Source organism: Triturus cristatus, chromosome 6 (assembly GCF_964204655.1).
Source record: "Triturus cristatus chromosome 6, aTriCri1.1, whole genome shotgun sequence".
In the NCBI taxonomy this organism is placed as follows: Eukaryota; Metazoa; Chordata; class Amphibia; order Caudata; family Salamandridae; genus Triturus; species Triturus cristatus.
The window spans coordinates 1,239,228,984-1,239,253,262 of record NC_140589.1 but is presented as its reverse complement, the minus strand read 5'-3'; the positions used below and the strand labels follow the sequence as shown (position 1 = coordinate 1,239,253,262).

General features: G+C 51.3%; 1 protein-coding gene across 1 annotated transcript in view; it reads left to right on the top strand.

Annotated features, from left to right (window-relative positions):
- The window catches only part of FH (fumarate hydratase), a 375,622-nt gene that overhangs the window by 196,179 nt on the left and 155,164 nt on the right, over nt 1–24,279 (top strand). The window contains exon 7 of the mRNA XM_085612182.1: nt 7,621–7,824. Within this exon, the coding sequence (XP_085468308.1) occupies nt 7,621–7,824 (204 nt within the window). The remainder of the gene's footprint in view (nt 1–7,620; nt 7,825–24,279) is intronic.

Genomic DNA, 24,279 nt, shown 5'->3' with positions numbered 1-24,279 from the left:
TGAAAGAGAAAGATGTGGTTTGGTGGTGTGGTGGGGGGGGGGGGGGCGGCATTACCCCTATGCCTTAGAAGGGGTGTTGGGAGGGAGACAAGTCTGGGCCACACTGCAGCCCATTTCACAAGGCAATTTTAAGGGCTGAGTTTGCTGCCTGTTAAAACAAGCTTTGCCAAAGCCAACAGGTTTAGTCACGCACGGAATAGATTGTAAGAGTGGAGTGGCAGAGAGTAGAGTGCTGTATTGTAGAGCATGAGCATCATAGAGTGGAGTGTTGTGGAGTAGAGTGGCCCAGAGTTAAGTGGTGTAAAGTACAATGATGCAGAGTAATCTGATAGAGACGTCTAGCCGCAGATGCCTTAACTTAGAATATCCCCAGGCGTCAAACTGGTCTGGAAAATTTTGCGCAGCAGCACCTCTGCGTGCCGGGGGGGCGGCCCTGTACGGCTACGCCCTGACGTTGTCCATGGACGTGACGTCAGCGGAGCCATATATGCCCCGGCGCGCCGACATCCGTTTTCTTCTTTTCCGCGTCACAACGCGGACCCTGGAAACCAGAAAGTTCCTGGCCTAGTTTTGGGCCTTCTTGGCACCGTTGGTGTCGTACCGGAACAGTGTGCAATGCCCTCCGGGTTCAAATCCTGTGAGGCCTGTGCGCGTCAGATGTCGGGCACTGACCCGCACCTTATTTGCATGTGGTGCCTTGGTGTGCACCACGAGTCCAAACAATGCGCGACTGTCCACAGATGAAGCCGATGTCCCTACGGGAACACCGTATGAAGTTGTGGGCCGCACGGCTGTCCGGCCCAGCTTCTTCTCGTCGCCGCTCTCCTTCTCCAGAGGGAGCTCGTCCCCGAGGCCACTCCCGCGACCGGCACCCTGAAAAAGGTAAGCGGAGCCACAAGTGTCCACTGAGGTCCACCTCTCGTAGGCGTGCAGCTGGTGCCCATTCCTCTCGTAAGGGGTCAGCTACGGGCACCAGGAGTTCACCTCCTCCATACCCTCCTTTTCCAGGAGTCGGAGGGACTCCCGGGCTCTTCAGGCCTACTTTGAGTCCCCCTCTCTCCCTGGTGCGCCTTCAGGCCCCACAGAGGCGGAGGGTACTCTGGCCGGGCCCTCGTTGGCGGATCCTTCCCCGACCAGTGTTGTGTGCACCGACTCCGGAGCCGAGGCGACGACGTTGGGCCGTGGCCCAGACCGTCCTGGTCGCTCTAGCGCACGCCGCCAGTCAGCGCATAGCCCTGGGCGGCCTCCTGCGCAGACAGCGGGAGCAGCGTCGGCGACGACTCGCTCGACGCCAGGCTCACACTGCCAGTCAACGCATAGCCCTGTGCGGCTTCCTGCGCGGAAGCGGCGTCGGCGATGCCGGGCTCAGAACCAGGCACCACGTCGAACCCAATGACGTGCTCTAGGTCCAAACCCACACCAAGCTCTAAGCCTGATCCCACGTCTGGGGCAACGCATCATCCGACATCGGTCGACGTCGAGGTAGCGTCCATCGTGGAGGCCGTCTATGTCCAGTCGACTCCGACACGGCGCCCACCGACGCCGCTGTCGACACATCCCTCGCCGCCGGTGTCCATCTGTTCATCGACACCGGCGTCCATGCCTGGGATTGACCTCCCTCCGGATTCCTCGTTTCTGTCCCCTCAGCGGGGTCGGGCTACTCCGGTATCCGCTACGGCCTTTTCGGAGGCTGCTGCTGCTTCCCCTGGTCGGGGGCCACTGGTGCAGGTCCCTAGTGTGGCATGGCCTTCGGGTCGTTCCCCAGCCCCGCTCTTTATGGCAACTGGGAGAATAAGCCTCCAACCGTCTCGTACAGACGGCCTCTTGTCCCCTCCTAGGGTGACTACTGAGCTAGGGGCCGCCTATGCGCGGACTATCAACCCGGCAGCTGCTGTCCTCCGCTTTCAGCCCCCTGTGGTACCCCTCATCCCCTATCCCTTAATGGATCTGCTCCATCTCGAGCCCATTACCGTGGAGCCCTTGCTACCCCTTGGGGATGCTTTATTAGAAGCCCTGTGTGGCACGTGGGCACGGCCCTCTTCCGGAGCCTCAGTTGATAGGGCCATTGCTGGTAGGCACCGTCCCGCCCCGGGGGGTCCACATTGCCTGTCCCTCCACCCTGCCGCTCAGGGTCTGGTAATTCAGGCGGCCTTTGGGTTGCAGGACTCCTCCACTTTGCCCTTGTTTCCTCCCACCCGGGAATCCAGGTGGCTGGGTGCATGTGGAAGACAGCTTTTTGCTTCTTCTAGCGCTGCCATCCGCGCCTTAAACACTACATGCATGTTTGCACATGCATCCTCTGCATTCTTGGACTCCGTGGCTAACCTTCTCCCTTCCCTTCCGGAGGAATTGTGCCCTGAGTTACTGTCTTGTCCTTCACGGCAAGGAAATGGCTCATTTTACAATACGCTCCTCCCTGGATACCACAGACTCTGTGGGCCGTGCTCTTGCACGGTCGGTGGCTTTGCGCCGTCATGCCTGGATGCGTGACAGTCGCTTCCCTGATAATATTCAAGAGAGCCTCCAATGGAATAGACCATTTTGGGTCCCACGCTGACTCTGCGATCTCCAGGCTTCTTTCAGTGCTACCGTAATTCTGCCGTGCCACTGACTGCTTGACTTTTCTTCTTCGTTGCGGTCTTCCTTTACGGACCAGTTTTTTTCAGAGGCCAGTTGGTGCCTCTGTATTGTCTGTATAGCCGTATGGCTGTGTTGTTTTTGTTTCAAGTCCTCTGACTGTCTGTTTTGCCAAGAGGACCCCCTTCTTGCCAGGGGTTGACCCTTGCCCTATGTGGGGTATTGGCTGGTGGCAGGTGTCTGCCTTTGCCTTTGTATGCTCCTGTGGAGTTTTCATTATGGGTCTCCCTCTGGAGCTCATATACCTCCTTTTACAGCGTTCCACTGGGTCACATCGCTCTGTTGTCTGTAGTGCTTGGACTCCGGGTCTAGGTCAATGCTGTGTGGTATCTACCTCGCATAGCCTAGCATCTTGCTTTTGTCCTCTCGTCCGTCTTCTGGGGTGTTCTCCCAAGTAGGGAGTTGCCGTGGACCTCTCTGTTGTAGGTTGTTATAGCCTTTTGGCTTAATCCCCAACAGTATTCGCCACATCCACGCTGCTTTCACGCAGGGATTTCTACGTTCACTAGCATTCTTAAATGTGGCGGACTCGTGGAGACGGTTCTCCTTGAACCCTGCTCTTTCTGGCGTCTAGGACCCGTGAGTTGGTCCTAAGTACTCCCTTGATAGGCTCGTCTTTTCTTCTAAATTGTCCTGCGAGGGGACTGTTCTCTTCCGGACTGCCGGCTGACGTTGCTTGTAGCCTGGCCTAGTTCCACTTTCTGTGAAACTGTGGGTACTTTGGAGCGTATCCTAGTGCCTGGGTTTGGCCGGGTTTCAGCATCTTCTTGAGGCTGTTTCTGCGCCATGTTCTTCCTCATGGCTTGTTCGGCCCGTTGCCTTCTTGCTATTGGGCGCATCTCAGCTGTTCCTGCTGTCTTGCTTCCTGGTGTTCCTCCTGGCCGCGTATGCGCGTCTATCGGGCTGTGTAGGGGCATCCTTTCAATGCTCTCCACATGTCTGACTGGCAAGGGTCTCCGCAGTACTCTTCCTCTGTGGTGCATGTGAGGGCGCTGCGCGTTCTCTCCACCATACCACTTAACCAATCCTTTGGGTTGGCTTGTCGACTGCCGCATCCTGCGGTTCTTTCGCACCATGAGGTTCAGTTCTGCTTCCTGCGAGGTGCTGAACTATCTTTTAACGCCAGTTTCTTTGCTGGGTGTGTTTTTCTTCCATGTCGGCCCGTGCTGGGCGTTGGTCAGTATCCTGCTGCCTTCGTATCTTTACCGGAGCAGGTTTAACAGTGTTTTACGCTGTTCAAGTTATTTAGCTTCGGCTAGCTCTGGCTTCTTGTCGACACATTGGATACTGTGGATCCTTCATGCCTCTTAGTCTTCTCTCGAAGTTCGGCATTTTTTCAATCAGGCACAAGCATTCTGGCTTGGTGTTTTCCTTCTCTCATCCCCTCTACATGTGGGAGTTTTCATGTTATTCTGGATGGGCTGTGGTGCCCTCGCCTCCCCTTGATTCCCTGCTCTCCTCAGGGCTTAGGGGTCTGGTGGTTGGCTGCGCTGTCACTTCTGTCCCCACTGTGTTTCGCCCTTTGGTTGACAACACTCTTTTGGTCATGTTATTGATGTCTAGGTTCTCTCTGGACCTTCGTGGGGTTCAGTTGCAGTCCCGCCTCCTCCAGGGGTATGGCTTTGGTAGCTATTCTACGTTAAGGAATCTACGGGTAGACGTCTCTATCAGATGAACAAGTTACTTACCTTCGGTAACGATATATCTGGTAGAGACATAGTCTAGCCGCAGATTCCTTAACGCCCGCCCGTCCTCCCCGTCCTGCGACAACCTTTTCAGGTTGGGCTTCTTGCCTTCGCCACCCTTTAGGTGGCTTTATCCTCTGCGGGGTGACGTCTTCTCTTCACTTCGACTCACAAAGCTCCGTTCTGTTTCGGGGCTCTGCTCTGCCCATCCTTGTGATTGGACGGTATGCTCATGTGCCATGTGTCCTTTACAACCCCTACCCTGAGATGTCCGATGTGAGTCTAATTCTTCCCTTCCAACTTCAACCGCTTGAGGTCTCTTGCCTCCCCTGCAATCGTGCGGTTGCAGTCTCTGACAATGCTGCATTCGGCAGATCCATTTTTCGGATCGGACGTCTCCTTTTGGGTGACGCTTTATGGTACTTTGTCTTTGATCCTGGGTTCTGGACTGGTTGTCCTTCACTGTCATGTATTGTGGTTGCAGCCTTTCTGCCGGCTGCTGTGATGGTTAACCACGGAGCTATGGCTCAATGGTGAGTCTTGTGCCTCTGGTGGCACAGGCTCACGCCGGCCAAGGGTTCAATCCTGCCTATGCTCTGCATCTTCTGCCTCCGGGGGAGGTTTTGGTCTTAACAATTGAAGGGGTCCCTCCCAGAGTGGTGCTCTGTTCTTTTCCCTCCCTCAGTTTACAATATACGGTGCCTGGCACTGTCTTTCTATGGTGATGTTTTTTCACCATACCTTGTATTTTGTACGCACACTGTTCCCATATTTTCACAGTTTTTGGTGGTGGCTTTGCGTCCTGACGCGGAAAAGTCTTCTGACGAAAACTGATGGTGCTGCTGCGCAAAATTTTCCGGACCAGTCTGACGCCTGGGGATATTCTAAGTTAAGGAATCCTGCGGCTAGACTATGTCTCTACCAGATACATCGTTACCGAAGGTAAGTAACTTGTTCGATTGGCTTAAAGTGCAGTGGCGTTGAATGTATTGGCTTTGAGTAAAGTGGAGTAGATTGCATTGGCGTAGAGTGCAGTGATGTAGAGTAGAGCGGTGCAGAGTTGATTGCAGCGGGTTAGAGAATGGCATGCAGTGGCGCTGAATGGAGTAAAGTGGTGTGAAGTTAAGTGGTGCTGTGGTATAGAGTGCAGTAGAATGACGTAGAGTACAGTGCAGTCATCCAGAGTAGAGTGTAAGAGTGCTGGGTTGTAGAGTAGATTGCTTCAGAGTATAGTTAAGTGGTGTAGGGTGGAATGGACTGGTATAGAGTAGTGGGCTAGAGTTGAGTATTATAGAGTAGCGGGGTAGAGTGCATTGGCATAGAATGGGGTACTGGCACATGGTAGAGTGCACTGGCAAGGAGTACAGTGGTGTAGAGTGAAGTGGCACACATTAGATTAGGGTGACAGAGTGCATTGGTGTAGAGTGGTGCATAGTAAAGTGCAGTGGCGTAGTGCAGTGGTGTAGAGTGGCATAGAGTGCAGTGAACTAAATATAGTGGCCTACAGTTCAGTGGTGCAAAGTAGATAGGTTTTGAGTAAAGTGGTGTAGAGTGCTGTGGCATAGAGTGCAGAGGTGTAGAATAGAGTGGCGTAGTGTGAAGTGGCACAGAGTGGAATAGAGTGGGGTGGACAGCTGTGGCATAGAGTAGATTGCTTGAGTAGAGTGAAGTGGTATTGAGTAGAGTGTTGTTGAGTCCTGTTTCGCAAAGTAGAAAAGAGTGGCTTAGAGTGGATTGGCGTGGCGTGGAGTGGCGGCTTAGAGTGCAGTAAAGTGACACAGACCGGGGTGATGCAGAGTGGATTAGAGTGGCTTGGTGGGAGATGGCACAGAGTGCACTGGCGTACAGTGGAGGAATACAGAGTGTAGTGGCACAGAGTTTTGTAAAGTGTAGTGGTGCATAGTAGAGTGGTGTGGGGTAGAGTGCATTGGCATTGAGTAGAGTGGCGTGGCGTGTTGATGAGAAGAATGTAGTGTGGAGTGGAGCAGAGTAGAGTGCAGTAGAATGGTGCTGAGTGGAGTGGGGTAACGTGGAGTGGGCATGGTATGATAGTGTACTGCCATTACACACAACAGATCTTCATTTGAAATTACCATTACATTTGCTCTCACATACAGTTTTGCTGTAAAAATGTATACAGCACACAAATGATTGTGTGTAAATGTTATCACCCAAAGTTTTGATTTGATCGTCCACACAGTTTATTTACAGACATTTAAATTTTGTTGTGTGCTAGACAAAAAGAAAATAACATTGCACAGCCTTCCTCCAGCAGTTCCCCAGCAGCCAGCATGATTATCACATAAGTTCTCTCAGTTTGAAGTCGGAAAAAATAAACAAACACCAAGCTCCATGCAAGACACAGCCTGACATTTGACCTCTGTCTTTTAATGCACAGCAAATGTGACAAGATAAGAACCAGATATAAAGGGATATTTAAAGAAAGCGAGTTAGTGGAAGAATACAGTAAACAAGATTTGGGCAATGGGAGGGACGAACTCGAGCTGGACAGCCTAAAGCAAATAAAGCCAGCAAATAAAAAGCCTAAAAAATGAGTTACAAACCACAAATCCAATAGCAAGCAACTGGTGATATGCATTCCTAGGTCAACTTTCTGAATGAGTAGCATTTAGTTGGATAGCAAACGTTTTATTCAGCGCCAAGATACCCTTGGGTGAAAGTGTGCTGTACAAATATATTTTGTTATGTTAATGTTCCCAAGATTACTTTAGCAAACCAGACAGTTAGTCTGCGACCTAAAAATGGTCCTGTGTTCCCGCATCTGGAAATCTGGGTTTGGGAACACAGTCTGCTTATAATCAGACTGAACGGTATACCACCTTGAGATAGGGTGCCGTCCAACTTGTAATCAGAGCCTAAGGAGGTTGTAAAATGAGTAATAGGCAAATATTTATATCATGTATTGTTACTGGTGTTATTGTAAATGTATCACATTATCGTGTTTATTTTGAAGCATTGTTACTCTTTATTTGCACCTATATAAGGAGTATGTTTACCAGTAAAAAAATAAAACAAGAATATTGTATTTGGGTTTCAGTTAGTAACTCATCCTTTCTTGTTTGTGATGTAGGTTATAATTGCAAAAGTGATTGGGAAAATGTTTTAAAAGATTAATTATTGTTCAATAATGTGTGCTTCGATAACGAAAGACAATTTGTAATAGCTGTCACGCATCACAAGAACTTCAGTTTTTAACTGAACACGCCTACAAAAGCTTACAAGAAAGATATCAATTTTGTCAGTGCCACTGTTCAATGTTGTTTCTCTGTCTTTTTAGGCTTGCCGTTTATTACTGCACCAAATAAATTTGAAGCACTCGCTGCGCATGATGCTTTAGTGGAGCTGAGTGGTGCCATGAACACTGTTGCTTGCAGCCTGATGAAGATTGCCAACGACATTCGCTTCTTGGGATCGGGACCCCGCTCCGGTCTAGGCGAGCTTATTCTGCCTGAAAATGAGCCTGGAAGCAGTATTATGCCAGGTATGCTGAATCTTTGACCGTGTTTAAGGATACACTTAATAATCACATATCTCCTCCTTTTGGTTACCTTGCATCAAAAATACACTTTGAACACCTCATGAGGGCCGGTCAGCGAAACTGACACTCATGTATGTAGTACCTATTTTGCACATCACAATTATGAATACACGTTTTGCCTGTCTGTAGGTCCGCATTCGCATTCGCATTCCAGAACTGTGGAATTTGAGGGCTGAGCTGAGACGCATAGTTTTCTGCCTCGCCATTCGTGGAATTCTAAAGAATGGGTGCGCATTGTTAAAACTGCCATTCCTGGTTGGCTGAGGTATGCACCCAGGCTTGGCTTAAATTACCACTTTAGTCAGGGTAAGCTAAGTACACACTAAACGATACCATGTGCTCACCCTCTGGTAGTTTGGCACAGGCAGTCAGGCTTATCTAAAGAGGCAATGTGTCAAATATTTGTTTAACACACACACAGAACCACAAAGAATACTCCACAAAAAGACTCCATACAGGTTTAGAAAAATTGATTATACTATTCTCAACAAAACAAGACCAAATGACAAAACTCCAATGTATAGAAGTTGAGATAGTGAATAGCACTTAGAAGCAAATAACGCTTTTGGGGTTACTTGAGGTCGCGCTGGACTGGGTTAAATTCAAAGTTCTGACTGACTGCAATGGAGCGCTGGACGGCTATAGGATCCACACAGGTCCCGGTGAACTAAGTACCTTTCCTGGAAGCAACAGAGAGATGCAATAATGTGGGTCCCACAAGTCGAGGATGGGTTGATTTTCTCCACGAACTGGTGGCGATGCGTCATTTCTGTAGACGGGTGCAAGAGTTTTTTTTTTTTTTTTCCAAAACCTTTATTGAGCATGAAGAAATAGCACACAGCTTTACGCCTACATCCTGAATGAACAGGCCGGCAGCGACAACGTGCAGTGCAAGAATCAAGAAGCGCAGGTTGAAAAGCATCGACTGAAGTACACAGCATGTCGCCTACAACCCAGACGGGCCGGCCGCGTAGTGTTGGAAGTTGAGCTGTTTAAGAATGCAGTAGTAAGTAAGCATATCCGCAAGTGGTATTCAAGCATGAGGTACATGAGGTTTCATTCAACTTTAGTAACAAACCAAAAACAAGTGCAATATGGACTGTTCCCTCCCAGAAGATAACCTCCATACACAGTATGAGGTATACAAAGGTAGTGCGGCGTGGTGCTGTGAGGGCATTACCTCCCACCATGGAATGCAGTCGATAATCAGAGAAGCGACGCCCTGCGCCCCACAGACCCATCAGATGATCTGGGAGGATGTGGCAATGACCTAAGTAAGAAACGCGCCATGATGCTACTGCCTGTAGTGCCGTGTATTTTACGCCATCGCGTGGTGGACTCCGCCACGCCCTAGTCCCAGGGGGACGAAAGGTCCGCAGCCCTACTCACCCGCGTCAGCGGATGATCCCACGGGACGTGTGTAGCCCTGCCATTCGTACCAGGAACGCAAGCAATTATGTATGGGAAGCGTGAGGAGTGAGGAAGGGGAGGGGATCAGTCAATGTCAGTTGCTAGTGGAAGGGGCGCTGGAGCCAGCATGGAGGGTCGGCCGCCCATCACCGTGTCACTATTCGCGTCAGTAGTGGATGCGTCTGGAACCTGTGCACGAAGGAGATACGCAGCAAGGGGGCCCCAAAGGTCCCTGGGGCGCGACTTGTGTGGTAAAAGGTCTGAATAACTATGCAGTTGTTCCTGCCAAGTTGTCATCGTGTCCAGCCAGGTTTTGAATTTAGGCGCTCGCCCTCGTCCCCACCGGCACGCGACGTGGCGCTTAGCCAGCAAAAGTGCCAGCGCGAAAAATTTCCGGTGTGTCTTAACAGCGGGGTTGGAGTGACCCAGCAGGGCAATCCTAGGGCAAGGCGCAATGCTTACCCCAATCATGTCAGAGAGAGCAGCAAACACCGCTACCCAATAGGCGGCCACGGCCTGGCACGCCCATGCATGAAGTCTGCTCCTGGCCTTCTGCACCGTAGGCAGCGATCATTGTCCCGGAGTCCGAATCGGTGCAATTTGGCAGGGGTAAAGTAGAGGCGATGTAGAAATTTAAAGTGAACTAGCCTAAGGCGAGCATTACCTGTCACCGCATTGGTATGTAAGCAACTTTCTTCCCACTGAGCATCCGACAGTGGCTCCCCCAGATCTGTGTCCCAGCTGGCGCGTGCACGGAGAAGGGGGGGAGACGGGGCCGCCTGCGCGTGTTTATATAACATGGAGACCACGTGTGTCGGCGTTCCCTTCTGCAACAGAGCATGGAGAGGCGCCACGGTATCCGGCTCTTCCGGAAAGTCAGGCGTGACAGCCCTGATATTTTGCCGGAGCCGAACGTAAAGGAAGGTATCCATAACCGAAGGAGTATTGTCCCCAAAGAAGTGCGTCGCCGTACGAAAACTCCCCTGGTGGTATAGATCCCCCCCAAGTGTGAATCGCGAGTTTTGTGAGCAGTTTACGGCCAATCTCCTCACGGGTAACACTCAATCTGGGATCGTGCGCCAGAGCCATGCGGGGGGGAGTATAGGAATTTCACGTCCATATATCCCGCCAATCGTTTCCAGGCATTGACCGTGCAGTCGACCGTGGTGGGGTCTCTATGTTCTATGCGTGCTGTCGTGTATAAATATCCGGAGGGTTGCTCTGGCCTCATTTATCCATCTTCAACTGCCAGGTGCGCCATAAAGGGAGGGGGATGGAACCAATAGGCAGCGAAGTGGCCCTGTGCGCAGTCATAATATCGTTGAAAGTTGGGTACATCAAACCCCCCTTGGTGATAAGGCAACATAAGGGTCCGCAGGCCAAGTCTGGCCTGCTTCCCCCCCCCCCCCCCGACAAGTCGCGACAACTGGGAGTTGAGAGCGCGAAAGAAACATGCGCCAGGGCTGTATGGTATGTTTGTAAAGAGGTACAACAATTTGGGAAGAACCACCATCTTAATCAGCGAGATCCGACCCGCCATTGACAGCGGGAGGCGAATCCACCGAGTAATATTGTCCGTGAGTTTGTCTATGACAGTCCCGTAGTTGGCTCTAATCAGGGCCTCCCGATTTCTGGTCACCTGAATGCCCAGGTATTTTATCTCGTCCGATTCCCACACCAGGGGGTAATCTAGAGGGAACTGCGTGGTGTTGTCAGTCAAGGGGAACAGGGCCGACTTTGCCCAGTTGATTTGAATCACCGAGATGGCTCCGAATCTGGTGACCTCACGAAGCAGAGGGTTCAGGTGTTCACGCGGCTTATGCACATATAGAGTCATGTCATCTGCATATAGGGCAATGAGTAGTTGGCGCTCTGGATAAATGAGAGCTCGGTGTTTGTGATGCTGCCGAAGTTTGGCCGCCAGGGGCTCTATGGCGATTGCGAACAGAACCGGGGAGAGAGGGCACCCCTGCCGGGTACCCCTGTGGATCGCGAAGGGGGGGGGAGCGGGCGCCGTTGAGCAGGACCGCTGCTCGAGGCTGGCGGTACAACAGCCGTATCCAATCTAGGAAATTGAATGGCATGCCCATCCGTTCCAACAAGGCCAGAAGGTAATCCCACTCCAGGGAATCAAACGCCTTGGTGGCGTCAAGAAAGACCGCGGCAGCCTCACTCGTAGGGTCAATATCCTGCATCACTGCCTGTAGCGTGCGCAGGTTGTGGGAAGTCGCACGATTGGGAACAAACCCGGCCTGGTCCGGGAGGACGAGGCGTTCCATCAGAAGGTTAAGGCGCGTGGCTAGGACCATCGCCAATATCTTAACGTCCGTATTTAGTAGCGAAAGGGGCCTGTACGAGTCGCATTGTTCCGGTGGTTTACCAGGTTTCAACAGTGACGTTATGAGGGCTTCTCGCATCGTGGCTGGCAGGGCACCCTCCTCCAACGCAGAGTAGTACACCTGCTGTAGAATGGGGGCCAGCACATGCTTGAAGGCCTTGTAAAAGTCAATCGGTAACCCGTCCGATCCCGGCGCCTTGCCCGACTTCATGGACATTATGGCGTCCATTATTTCATCTAGTTCTAGTTCGTGATGAAGGAACTTCTGCTGGGATGGGCCCAGCCACGCAAGCGCAGTGTCGTCGAGGTACTCATGCAGTACGATCGGTGTAGTCCTGTGGGACGTGTAAAGTTTAGTGTAGTGGTCTGTGAGGACTTTGAGTTGGGCAGCAAGATCCCGCTGCGGGGTGCCGTGTTCATCCAGCAGGGAGGTAACGTAGTTATGGTACCTGGGGGGGCGAACTGCGGAGGCCAACGCCCTGCCAGGCCTGTCACCCTCTCCATACACCCTAGAGACAAAGGGTCGCCCCAGAAATTTGCATTCTTTGGCTGCAGCTTCCGTGTATTCATTTAGTTTCTCTCGGAGCTGTGCCGCAGTGTCAGGCCCCCGTTTGTTCCGTTCCATTTCGCGCTCTAGCTTACTGAGTTCACTCTCCAGCCTGCGCAGATCTCCGCGCAGAAACTTAAGGACACCTCCCCCCTTAGCTATGCACCAACCTCTCACGGTGACTTTAAACGCTTCCCAAACAGTAGTGAGGCTAGATACGGAATCAATATTACGCTCAAAAAAGTCTTTTATGTCTTGCTCTAGTTCCGCCTGAAACACGGAATCCGTGAGGTGCGCAGGATTTAAGCGCCAGCTCAGGTACGGGGATACCTCAAGGGGAATACGTAGGGACAGCAGGACTGGGGAATGGTCAGAGAATGTGCGAGCAAGATGAAACGCCTCGCCCAGCCAAGGAGAGAGGCCCGGCGACAGGAATATGTAATCAAGACGTGCCCAAGTGGAATGTACTGCGGAGTAGTGTGTGCCCTGCCGGAGCGAGGGGTGGCAATGCCTCCAAGCATCAACTAAGTGGTGCTCATCCACTATGTTTACCAACGCGCGCTGTGTGTTTGTGTAATGCGATGCCTGCGGGCGTGACCTGTCCATTTCAGGTTTGAGTGCAGTGTTGAAATCCCCCCCCAGTAGGATGTGGGGTATTCCTAGGGTCTGGATCCTGCCCCACATAGTGAGGAGCGCGGACGGGTCATCCGTATTGGGGCCATAGTAACACGCAAACAGTATTGTATGTGAGTGCAATGTCCCCCACACCATGCAGTACCTCCCGCCAGAGTCCACTTCGGCCCCCGCAAGTGTAAACCCCATCCCGCTTCTCACTAGAATGGTCACTCCCCTCGCGTAACTCGAGTAAGACGAGAACACCCTACTATTAGCCCACCTTGATGCAAATGAGGGGGTTCCTCCTGGTTTTAAGTGTATCTCCTGGAGCATGGCTACGGACACTCCCTGCCTGGACAGGTAACTCAAGACCTGCCTCTTCTTTCTTGGGTCATTTAATCCACGTACGTTCCAGGAGAGCAGCTGAAAGTTAGGCGCAGGGCGCGTGTCAGCTAAGTCCCCCATTCACCCGGATAAAGGTATGTGTGGCATGTATTCATAGCTTGTAATTGCACGTAGCACTCAGTATCACATTCCAAACCTAGGTCCCAGTTAATTACCCCACCCACTCGACTTTTCATACCCTGTCCTGAGTCACCGATAAACCCAGGAGAAAGTCGGAACAGCCACCCACCCACGCCGGCAACCCCAACTGGCCGGGTACACTTTGCCCACCCATCCCCTTCCACCCCCCCATCAAACCCAACGTAACAAACAGAACAATGGCAGTAACCACCCCTGCCTTAATGAGGAAAGGGGCGTATTGGGGTGCGCCCATTGGGGGATCGAACTCTAGGGGCGCCAGACCTGCCAACCACCTCCCTACTTACACCCACGAGAACCCAGAAATACTCCAGGTCCACAGTGTGGGACGGAGGTGGGCGACCGGGCACATAATATGACAGCGATCAATTCAATTGTCATGTTCTTGAAAAACAGAGAGGTACCTTACCAGGAGTGACGTTGGCCCATTCGGGCAAGTCCAGCCACGGCAGCAAAGTGAGCAAAGGGGAGCATCCCCCCGACTCATTCAGACGGGTGCAAGAGTTGAGAAGTGTCGAGCGATGCGCTGGGTTTCTCTATACAATCAAGGGGATGTGTCGATCACTCCTAGATGCAGCGGTGTCGATATGCTATCTGAAGCTTCCATCTTGGGATTCAAAGCGCTGGTTACAATGTGATGTGACCATTCGTTTTTTAGGTCTCGCCTGACCCAGCGCATGCGCTGGTCTGATGAGACTTATTGAGAGGGCTCCAAAAAGTGCTACCAGGCCAGCCTAGAGCTACAGTGCATGTGCGCGGGCGCGCGCGCCAGTTTTACCGCGATTACTTTCACTTTAGCGGCGGCACGGCCGCTTTGGTGTTTGATCGCGATCACTTTCACTTTTGCGGCCGCGCGGCGTTACTTTTACTGCCGCGCGGCCAATGCGTGTTGTTTTTTTGGTCCCACTAGGTGCTTTCGCATGTTAAGGCGTTTCTTTTGTGACTGTAATTTCCAGAGTAGTTCAGGAGTCCGTTTTTCACATCCCTGCTCCTGCCTGAGACCCAGAGGCGGGATCCCAGCCACACATGGCCAGACTGGCAGGTGAAGCCTTGCAGGCTGGGAGCAGCTGTACAGGGCTCTTGAAAACACATCAGCTGCTCGGCGTGTACAAAGAAGCCGGGCTTTCTTATCTCGAAAATACCATACAGGGGCGATGGACTGATGGAAGTTGGCTGAACGAGGTGTGAGCATTCCTTTCTTCCCTCCAGAAGGGCTACCATTAGATCTGGCAATTGACATTGTGTAGCGCCAGGTTTCCACATATCTGACATTTCCCTCATAAATGTACAGCCTCGCATTAGCTGCAGGTTCACCTTCATCCTTTTCGCTATCGTATTATGTTGTAGATTTACAAAGCACTACCCCGGACAAGGCTTTGAAGTGCTTTGCTAGCGGACTTGCAACTCTGCTGAGCCTGGAGTTACTTTGTAGAGCTAGCTGTAACTGCTGTATTTGGGGGCAAATAATGCACAGTCCCTCGAATTATATGGTAGAGAGAGACAACATTATGCGGCAAGAAGCGCGAAATTTATGCAGCAAATAAATTTCTGGCAGTATTACTTCGCTATTTTGTGGGTTTTTTTACAATGTTAACACTTCTGGGGCAAATGTTTCACCTCATTAGCATTAGGTGAACAGGGTTAATGTCTAAACACAGCAACGAGCAACTGGAAAGTGACACTGTGCACTAACACTGATAGCAGCATTTCCGGACCCTTTTAATTAGTTTGAGTTAGAAAAAGACATAGAAGATCATGGATTATGTGAGCTATCTCAACTCTTTGCCAGGGCCTCGAAGGTCTTTGTGGTCTGGATTCCTCTACATTCGCTTGCCACATCAGTGTAATCTGAAGGGTAGTTATGTGGCATAAGAAATACATTAATAGTATATGTACGGCCTCAATAAGGCTGAGAGATCTCTGTCCTGACCCTAGAAGATGCGATCGTAGAGAGAGATAGCTCTGCTGTTTATGAAGGTCGCTGTGAATACGTTTGTAACATGTGGTTAGTTCCTTCTACAGCACGAGAGCAGATTAATTTAAATATTATCGTTTCAAAGCTAGTTTGGCGTTCTCTAGCCATGTTCCTGATCTGGGCTAACCAAATCAAACCTGGGGCTTGCAGACTTCAGCCTCATGTGACGCCAGTTTTATGGTCAGTTACCAAGAATTGGCTTCTGCCTTGGGTAGGGGTATTGTACAAGTTACAGCGCGTTGGCATGCAGCTTTAAGAGAGTTTCATTTTTTTCTTGGTTTGGATGGTAATGCAGACGTGACATCCCTGCTACAGTGTGCCAGTCTGTGGCCAGGAGGGCCATGCCAAGGTGGCGACGGGCAAAGAATCCCAGTAAACAAAATACCTTTGTCTGTGCCAGGCCTTCATTAGAAAGGATTCTGTGCTGGTAGAAAACAACCTGGGATGCTTCCAGCAAAGGAGGGGGTGTAGTCTTGTGATATAAAGATGATTCTAGATCCAGGAGACCAGGCTTCTCAACCTGATTTCTACATGTGACACGTGGTGTGATCCTAAGCACATCAACCTATCTGTCAAAATTTAAAAATAAATCAAAACGGACTAATGCCTGAAGCTCTAAAGAAATAACTAGACATTTGCAATTTGAGGATACAAGGCTAGGAACGCTCAGTGGCATGTTGTGCATGGATCAGTAATCGCAACAGGTGACATTTCAAAAGTATGACATTTCAATCAATAAGCGAGGCAGACGTCTTTGACAAAGACTCTTACTGATAAACTTTCTGAAAATGCATACATTCACATCTAACTTCATTAAAAATAGGGTATTCAGATAAAATCGCCAACCATAACAAACAAGCATTGGCATAGACAATAGGTCTCGCCTTTGGGACCTTATAAGTGTTTAGCCATGCAACAGCTGATGTTGTTGCACCAAGGATATTGTGCTGCATAACTAAATACTTAAAAGGTCCCAACAGCGAGACCTATTGGCTATGCCAATGCTTGTTTTTTTTAGTGTTTTAACTAACTTCATTAATGTTACAGGCCTTAGAGCAACATCAAGTTACAAAGTGCAGTATACAAGCGGGCCTGAAGAGACCAGTGTTAGATCAAAAACAAAACAAGTTAAAGATGCATCAGTTATGACTATAACAAATGTGATGACATATACATCAGGTACGTCAGTGTCGAGCACATGTTTCGAGACTTTTAGATTTACAGTTAGACCATAGATAGCATTAACAGGCATTCCATTGACTACCTATTAAGCATACATTTTTTTATCAGTATGGTTTAAAATTATAACAGAGAGGCGTATACATCACTCGCAAGAGGCTCCTGTAGGCAGAGATGTGCGGCATAGCAGTGAGCGAAGATGTAAAAGCGGCTATGTTTCTGTGGCTGGCTCATGGGTTTCCAACGATACCATGTCTTTCTCCCTAATCCATGTCACAAATTGCTCCCAGGTGTCTTTTGGGCGGCCCGCCATGGGCATAAGGTCCCAAAACGCAGCTAATTGCTCTTGGCAGTATGTGATGTCATGCACCCAAGTATCTAATTTAGGGCTTCTTGGAGCCCCCCAGTGCATGGCCAGCCTGAGCTTAGCAAGTAACAGCATCATAGCTGTGAGTTGACGTTTCTCGGGGGGAATCTCCTCTACATGTCCCAGCTGGGTGACCAGTGGCGTGCATTGTAATGTGACACCAGTGACTGCATGTACAATCTCATAGACTCCTTCCCAGAAGCAGGCATTGGGGGGGGAAGTACACGCAACATGGAGGAAAGATGCATTCTCTTGTTTACTTTTCCAGCAGTTCGCGTTAGGGTGCAGTCCCTTTTTAGGTCTCGCCTGAGCCAGCACATGCGCTACTCTGGCGAGACATTTAGGAGTGGAGTTTTAAAAGTCCGACCACAGCTTTGTGTGGCATACAGTGTGCAGTTACGCGCACAGGCACGAGCAGAGGCGCCATCTGGCTTTCCTCTCGCTCGGCTAAGCGTGCGCGCCTCGCTTCAATGCCCCTCCCCACCACAGAGCGCGTCTCGCAGCTTGTTATCCTAAGCCTCCCATCTCTTCATTTTCTCACCGCCCTACCACTTCTCCTCTCCCCACTACCATTCATCTCCTTTGTTCCTTTACCGCTTTTACGTCACGCTCCCCTCGTTCTGTTTTTTTATCACCATACCGTTCATCTCCTTTGTTCCTTTACCGCTTTTACGTCTCGCTCCCCTCGTTCTATTTTTTTATCACCACCTCTAAACCTGTCTCTTCTTCTTTCACCCTCTCGCTTCCCCCTCTCCTCTCCATTGAAGGCATCCCTTGGCTTCGAGTGTTACTGATGCGCGCGGCGCACCCTGAGCTCATGGCCTGTATCCGTCATGTCTCCCTGATGCGCACTGTTTATTTCTGCAAGCAGTAAACTCGTGACACACACTGACCCCAGCCGGAGCGGGAGCCAAGCTCAGTCACACTCCACAATGCACTCACCCGTTGTGCAATCTGCCCACGTAGAAATTCAGACGTAATGACACACTTTCGTAAATATCACAAGACAAGGGCTCCCCCTGCTGCACTCACAGTCTGGCAGTGTGAGCTCGAGAGCTTCAGGGGAACTATGCTGAACATGTCCAGATAGATTGAAGGGAACACTGGAAGAAGAGAGAGGGAGACTGCAGTTGCCATTATTATTAGAGAGTAGGGTGAGGTGTCATTAGGGTCACTGAAATTACAGCACCAAATTATGAAGCAAGGTTGACTAAATTATGTGTCAAGAAAAGACACATTCTGCGGCATTATGAGGCACATTTTTAAAATAGTATTACTTCTCCAATTTTTCATTTTTAGGTTGGCCTTCGCATTTTTTCTATTTATTTGCTTTAGTAGTATTCACATCACGCCCCGCTTTAGATGTTTGAAGCTGCCGAGATTGCTACAAAAGTAAATAAATTGAAAAAAAGTGGTCAGACGCCGCATTTCTTTTCCATTTATTTACTTTTGTAGCAATCTTGGCACTCCGCGCTTTAGCTTTAAACTTCTAAAGCGGGGTGTGATGTGAAAATTACTAAAGTAAATAAATAGAAAAAATGCGACGGCAGCCCGCCTTATAACAATTCATTACTTGTGTAGAAATTGTTTTCAAAAAGGCGCCGGACACCCTTCATGTTTTAATAAGGTGGCCACGCTGCCATAGTGTATCATTTATCAACACAGCGTCTGACGCCCTTTTTCATAGGCTGTTCAATACTCTTCTTTCTGTCTGTGCATTAAAAAGCCTTGTAATATGTCTGTATATGTTTCCTAAAGCAAGCGTGTATCCCTAAATCACACTGCGTGACCCTGTGTGTAGTAAGTGCATAACTCTTCAATCCATGGTGGCACAGCACCCAGGATAATGTGCTGCATGGCTAAACAAACACTTAAAAGGTCCCAAAGTCGAGACCTATTGGCTGTACCAATGCTTGTTGTGTAGATGTAGGGGGGTGCGGTATTCTCTGTATATGAATTTAAAATGGATGAGTCTCAGCTTATAGTTTGGGGATAAGTACCTGAGCTGGGAGCAGCAGTAGGACCACTGTCCGTCTGTGGGTGATTGTCCAAGATCAGCCCGCCACTGCTGTAAAGCACGTGGGGCGACAAAGGGAGTGTTTGATTGCGTTAAATTGTATAGCCTGGTTACCAACTTACGAGGAGACTGGGTAATAAGTATGTGTTCCAGTGGTGCCATTGTAGCTGGGGCTCCTGGAAAAGAGTTATGTAATGGTCTGGATGTGGCTCTAAGTTGGTAGTATAGAAGCATAGAAGCAACTCTAGAACAGGCCCTGGAGTTCCCTCTTGATTTTGTGGTTTCTCTAGGAACGTGCCCTGTGGGTAGAGATCCCCCAGTCTGGTTAGGCCCGTTGCATGGGCGCGCTTAATAGCCCCCTTATCTTGTAGAGAAGGGAAAAGTGGGTGATGTGCAAGTGGAGTGGAGGGTGCATAGAGCAATGGGGTCTCGACGCGCTTCCTTGGGCCCTCCCAGGCCCATCGCAATGTCTCAACAGTGTTCACTTTTCTGGCTATTCTGTGGTAAGGATTGTATAGACCGATAAGTAGAGGGGTGGGGTCCACTGCATCTTTCTCGATTACTACATGTGGCTGGAATGAGATCAGGTGTACCCAGAAGTGGAGATATCGGGCTTGCGCACATAATGCATATAGTTTAAAGTCGGGAGCAGCCAGCCCTCCGGCCAAAGCGGACGCATCAGTAGTTCACATCCCACCTGTGGCTGCTTCCCAGCCCACACCAGTGGAGCAGAGAGAATTTTTGTTATGGCTATTCTGCCAACCAGGGACAATGGCAAAGCCGACCAGTACTTTGACTTGCGCTCCAGCCACTCTACTAATCAACCAAAGTTCATCCGCCAGATTTCTTGTGTCTCTCGACTGAGCCATATGTCTAAGTATTTTACCGAGCCGTCAGCCCACGTGAGCTGGAATTCCAGTACAGCCTCTAGTAGGGCGTCGGTCAAGGGTAGGAGGATCGGTTTAGACCAGTTAACCTTCACACCAGACATACCCCCAAAATTGGAGAACTTCCCGCAGCACTGGATTAAAATTCTTGTCTAGTTTACGACTGTACAGCGTAATGTCATCAGCATACATTAAAAATATTAAGCTTCTGTCTGTGAACCCAAGTCCTCAAAGTGTGGTGCTGTCGTATTCTAGCAGCTAGGGGTTCCATCGCGACTGCAAATAGCGAGAGGGGCCAGCCCTGTCTGGTACCGTGTGTTATTGGGAATGGCGCCAACAGCAATCCATTTGCTTTCAGAAGTGCCGTGGGCTCAGTGTAAATTGGGCTAATGAGCTTGATGAAATTGGGACTGAACCCCAACCTGGGTAATACAGTGAACAAGTATGGCCATTCCAGTGAGTCGAACGCTTTAGTAGCGTCAAGGAAGGAAACTATGGTTGTCAATTGAGGGTCTGTCTATCTGGTGTACCGCAGCAAAGGTGTGTAAATTAAGATCTGTAGACCTGCCAGGGATAAATCCGGACTGGTCCGACCTGGCTAAAAGCGACAGAAGTGGCTGCAGTCTATTGACGATTAACTTAGCGAGGATTTTGGCATCAACGTTAATCAGAGAGAGCGGGCGGTATGAGTCGCAGAGATTAGCCGCCTTGTCTGGTTTCAAGAGAGAAATTATCACAGCCCCTTTCATTGTTGGTGGGAGAGAGCCGCAGTCTAGAGATTCTTGGTAGACCGCGAGATTGTCGGCGTAGGTTTTATAAAACAAGGTTGTCAACCCGTCTAGCCCTGAGACCTTTTTCCCTGGCAAGCTACTGATAACCTGCACAATGTCTTACACAGAAAATGGCTCATGAAATAGGCCCGGTGGGCCTCGCTTAACCAAACCAGTTCAATGGAATCTAAGTGTGTTTGCTGCTCGGATGAGGGGCATTCTACATGGCAGTGTATAGTGAGGAGTAGAAGTTAGTAAGACGTGAATGTGTGGCTTGTTGACCTCTAAGGGGAGTTGAGTCCTCGTCTAGTAATTCAGTTATGTACGTCGAGGATATATGTTGTCGGAGTGTGTTCGCTAGAGCTTTTCCCGGCCTATCGCCCTAACTGCAGGCTTTGGCATTTTTCCCCAGGAAGCGGGTCTCTCTTTCTGCCTCTTCTCCGTACTCTGAAATTTTCCCTCTCAGTGTTGCGTGATGTATGGGTACACTCGATTGGAGAATAGGAGTTCAGTGTCACGGATGTCTTGTTTGTCTAATTGATTTTAAAACCCCAGAATGTTTGGTGATGCATGCGCATCTCATAACTGCCTTAAAGGCTTCTCGCGGAGTGGAAGGAGATTCCACAGAGCCTTCATTAATGGAGAACTACTGAGTAAGTTCACTGCGGATCTCTTTAAATGCTGTGTCCAGTATGGCGTGTGGCGGGAGTCGCCAGCTAAATGCACGAAGTAAGGTTTGTGGTATGTTCCAGTGTAGTACCAATCAATCAATCAATCAAGGAATTTATATCGCGCACTACTCACCCGGAAGGGTCTCAAGGCGCTTGGGGGAGGGGGTCTGCTACTGCTCGAACAGCCAGGTCTTGAGCTGTTTCCTGAAGGCGAGGTGGTCCTGGGTCAGCCGCAGGTGGACGGGCAGGGAGTTCCATGTCTTAGCCGCCAGGTAGGAGAAGGATCTTCCTCCGGCGGTGGCTCTCTGGATGCGAGGGACGACGGCGAGGGCGAGGTTCGCGGATCGTAGCTGTCGGGTGGGCGTGTAGAAGGTCAGGCGGTCGTTGAGGTACCTTGGGCCCAGGTCGTGGAGGGATTTGTGTGCGTGGGTGAGGAGTCTGAACGTGATCCTCTTGTTGACAGGGAGCCAGTGCAGGTCTCTCAGGTGGCTCGAGATGTGGTTGCGTCGGGGGGCGTCCAGGATGAGACGGGCGGAGGCGTTCTGGATACGCTGAAGTCTTTTCTGAAGCTTGGCTGTTGTACCGGCGTAGAGGATGTTTCCGTAGTCTAGTCTGCTGGTGACGAGGGCCTGGGTGACAGTCTTCCTGGTCTCGGTCGGGATCCATCTGAAGATCTTGCGGAGCATGCGGAGGTTGTGGAAGCAAGATGAGGAGACGGCGTTGACTTGTCTGGTCATCGATCGGGAGGAGTCCAGGATGACGCCCAAGTTGCGTGCGTGGTCCGTTGGCTTGGGTGCGGTGCCCAGGGCCGGGGGCCACCAGGAGTCGTCCCATGCGGAGGGCGACGGTCCCAGGATGAGGACTTCTGTCTTGTCCGTGTTCAACTTCAGGCGGCTGATGTTCATCCATTCGGCGACATCTTTCATCCCTTCGTGTAGGTCGGCTTTGGCGGTGTCGGGGTCTCTGGTGAGGGAGAGAATCAGCTGGGTGTCATCGGCGTAGGAAATGATGTTGAGGTTGTGTTGGCGTGCGATGGCAGCGAGGGGTTTCATGTAGATGTTGAAGAGAGTGGGGCTGAGCGATGATCCTTGCGGGACGCCGCAGATGACTTCGGTGGCCTCAGAGCGGAACGGAGGGAGGCGTACTCTCTGTGTTCTGCCGGAGAGGTATGAGATGATCCATTCCAGAGCAATCCCCTGGATGCCGGTGTCGTTGAGGCGTTGGACTAGGGTGCGGTGGCAGACAGTGTCAAATGCTGCGGAGAGGTCAAGGAGGATGAGTGCCGCTGTTTCACCTTTGTCGAGCAGGGCTCGGATGTCGTCGGTGGCTGCGATGAGGGCGGTCTCGGTGCTGTGGTTGGCTCTGAATCCGGATTGCGATGGGTCGAGGGATCCGTTCGTCTCGAGGAAGGCGGCCAGCTGCTTGTTGACGACCTTCTCGATGACTTTGGCAGGGAATGGAAGGAGCGAGATAGGGCGGAAGTTCTTGAGGTCGGTCGGGTCCGCAGTTGGTTTCTTCAGTAGTGCGCTGAGCTCGGCGTGCTTCCAGCTCTCCGGGAAGGTGGCTGTGTCGAAGGAGGCGTTGATGTTGTCTCGGAGGTGGGGTGCGATGGTAGAGGCGGCCTTGTTGAAGACATGGTGGGGGCATGGGTTGGTCGGAGATCCGGAGTGGATGGTGTTCATCATGCGTGTCGTGTCTTCGAGGGTCACTTTGGTCCATGTCTGGAGGATAGCGGCGGGGTGCGTAGGTTCGGTCGATGGGTGCGGGGGTGGAGCGCCGAAACTGTTGTGGATGTCGGCGATCTTGCGGTGGAAGTACGAGGCGAGGGAGTCGCAGAGGTCCTGCGAGGGAGTGATGTCGTTGTTGCCGGTGCTGGGGTTGGAGAACTCCTTGACGATGTTGAAGAGCTCCTTGCTGTCATGGGCGTTCTTGTCCAGTCGTTCCTTCAAAGATTTCTTCTTGGTGGTGCGGATGAGCTGGTGATGTCTGCGGGTGGCGAGTTTGAGGGCGGTCATGTTGTCGGTGGTCTTGTCGAGGAGCCAGGCCTTCTCGAGGGTGCGGCAGGCCTTCTTGGAGTCCTTGAGTTCGTCGGTGAACCAGGGGGCCTTCTTGCTTCTGGGCCTGGTGAGTGGGTTCTTCAGTGGGGCGAGGTCGTTTGCACAGGAGGTCAGCCATTGCGTGAGGTCGAGGGCTGCTGTGTTAGGGTCCGTTGTCCTGACCGGTGGGTTCTGGCTGAGGGAGGTGGTGAGCTGGTCGACGGTGATCTTGCTCCAGTTTCTGTGGGGAACCTGCTTCGGGTGGTGGTGGACCGTGTTCTTCTTGAAGCTGAAGTGGACGCAGCTGTGGTCAGTCCAGTGGAGTCCGGTGCAGTGGCTGAAGGTGACGTGCTTGCTGGATGAGAAGAGGGGGTCGAGCGTGTGGCCGGCGTAGTGGGTGGGGGTGTTGACCAGTTGCTGGAGTCCGAGGTTGGCGAGGTTGTCCAGCAGGGTGGTCGTGTTGCGGTCGTTGTTGTTCTCCAGGTGGAAGTTGAGGTCCCCGAGGAGGATGTAGTCGGTGGAGGGGAGGGCGTGAGGGCTGATGAAGTCCGTGATGTCTTCGCAGAACTGTGTGCGTGGTCCCGGGGGTCTGTAGATGAGGGTGCCTCTGAGGGTAGTCTTGGGGTCGGTGTGGATCTGGAAGTGCAGGTATTCGGCGGTGTTGAATGCGTCGGTGGAGTCAGTCGAGATGCGAATGGTGCTTTTGTGAGCGATGGCGATGCCCCCTCCGGTCTGGTTGTTGCGATCCCTCCTGATGATCTTGTAGCCGTCCGGGATGGCTATGGCGATGTCGGGGGCTGAGGAGTCGTTCATCCAGGTTTCCGTGAGGAAGGCGACGTCTGGAGATGCGGTGTCGAGGAGGTTCCAGAGTTCCACGGCGTGTCTGTGGATGGAGCGGGTGTTGATCAGGATGCACTTGAGGTGGTTGCTGTTATCCGTCTTGTTGGGCGTGGTGCTTGTTCGGAGGCAGGAGAAGTTGCAGGATCGGCAGACGAAGGGTCCATGGGTGCGTCGCGGGGACGCTCGGTAGCATCCGGGGGCTC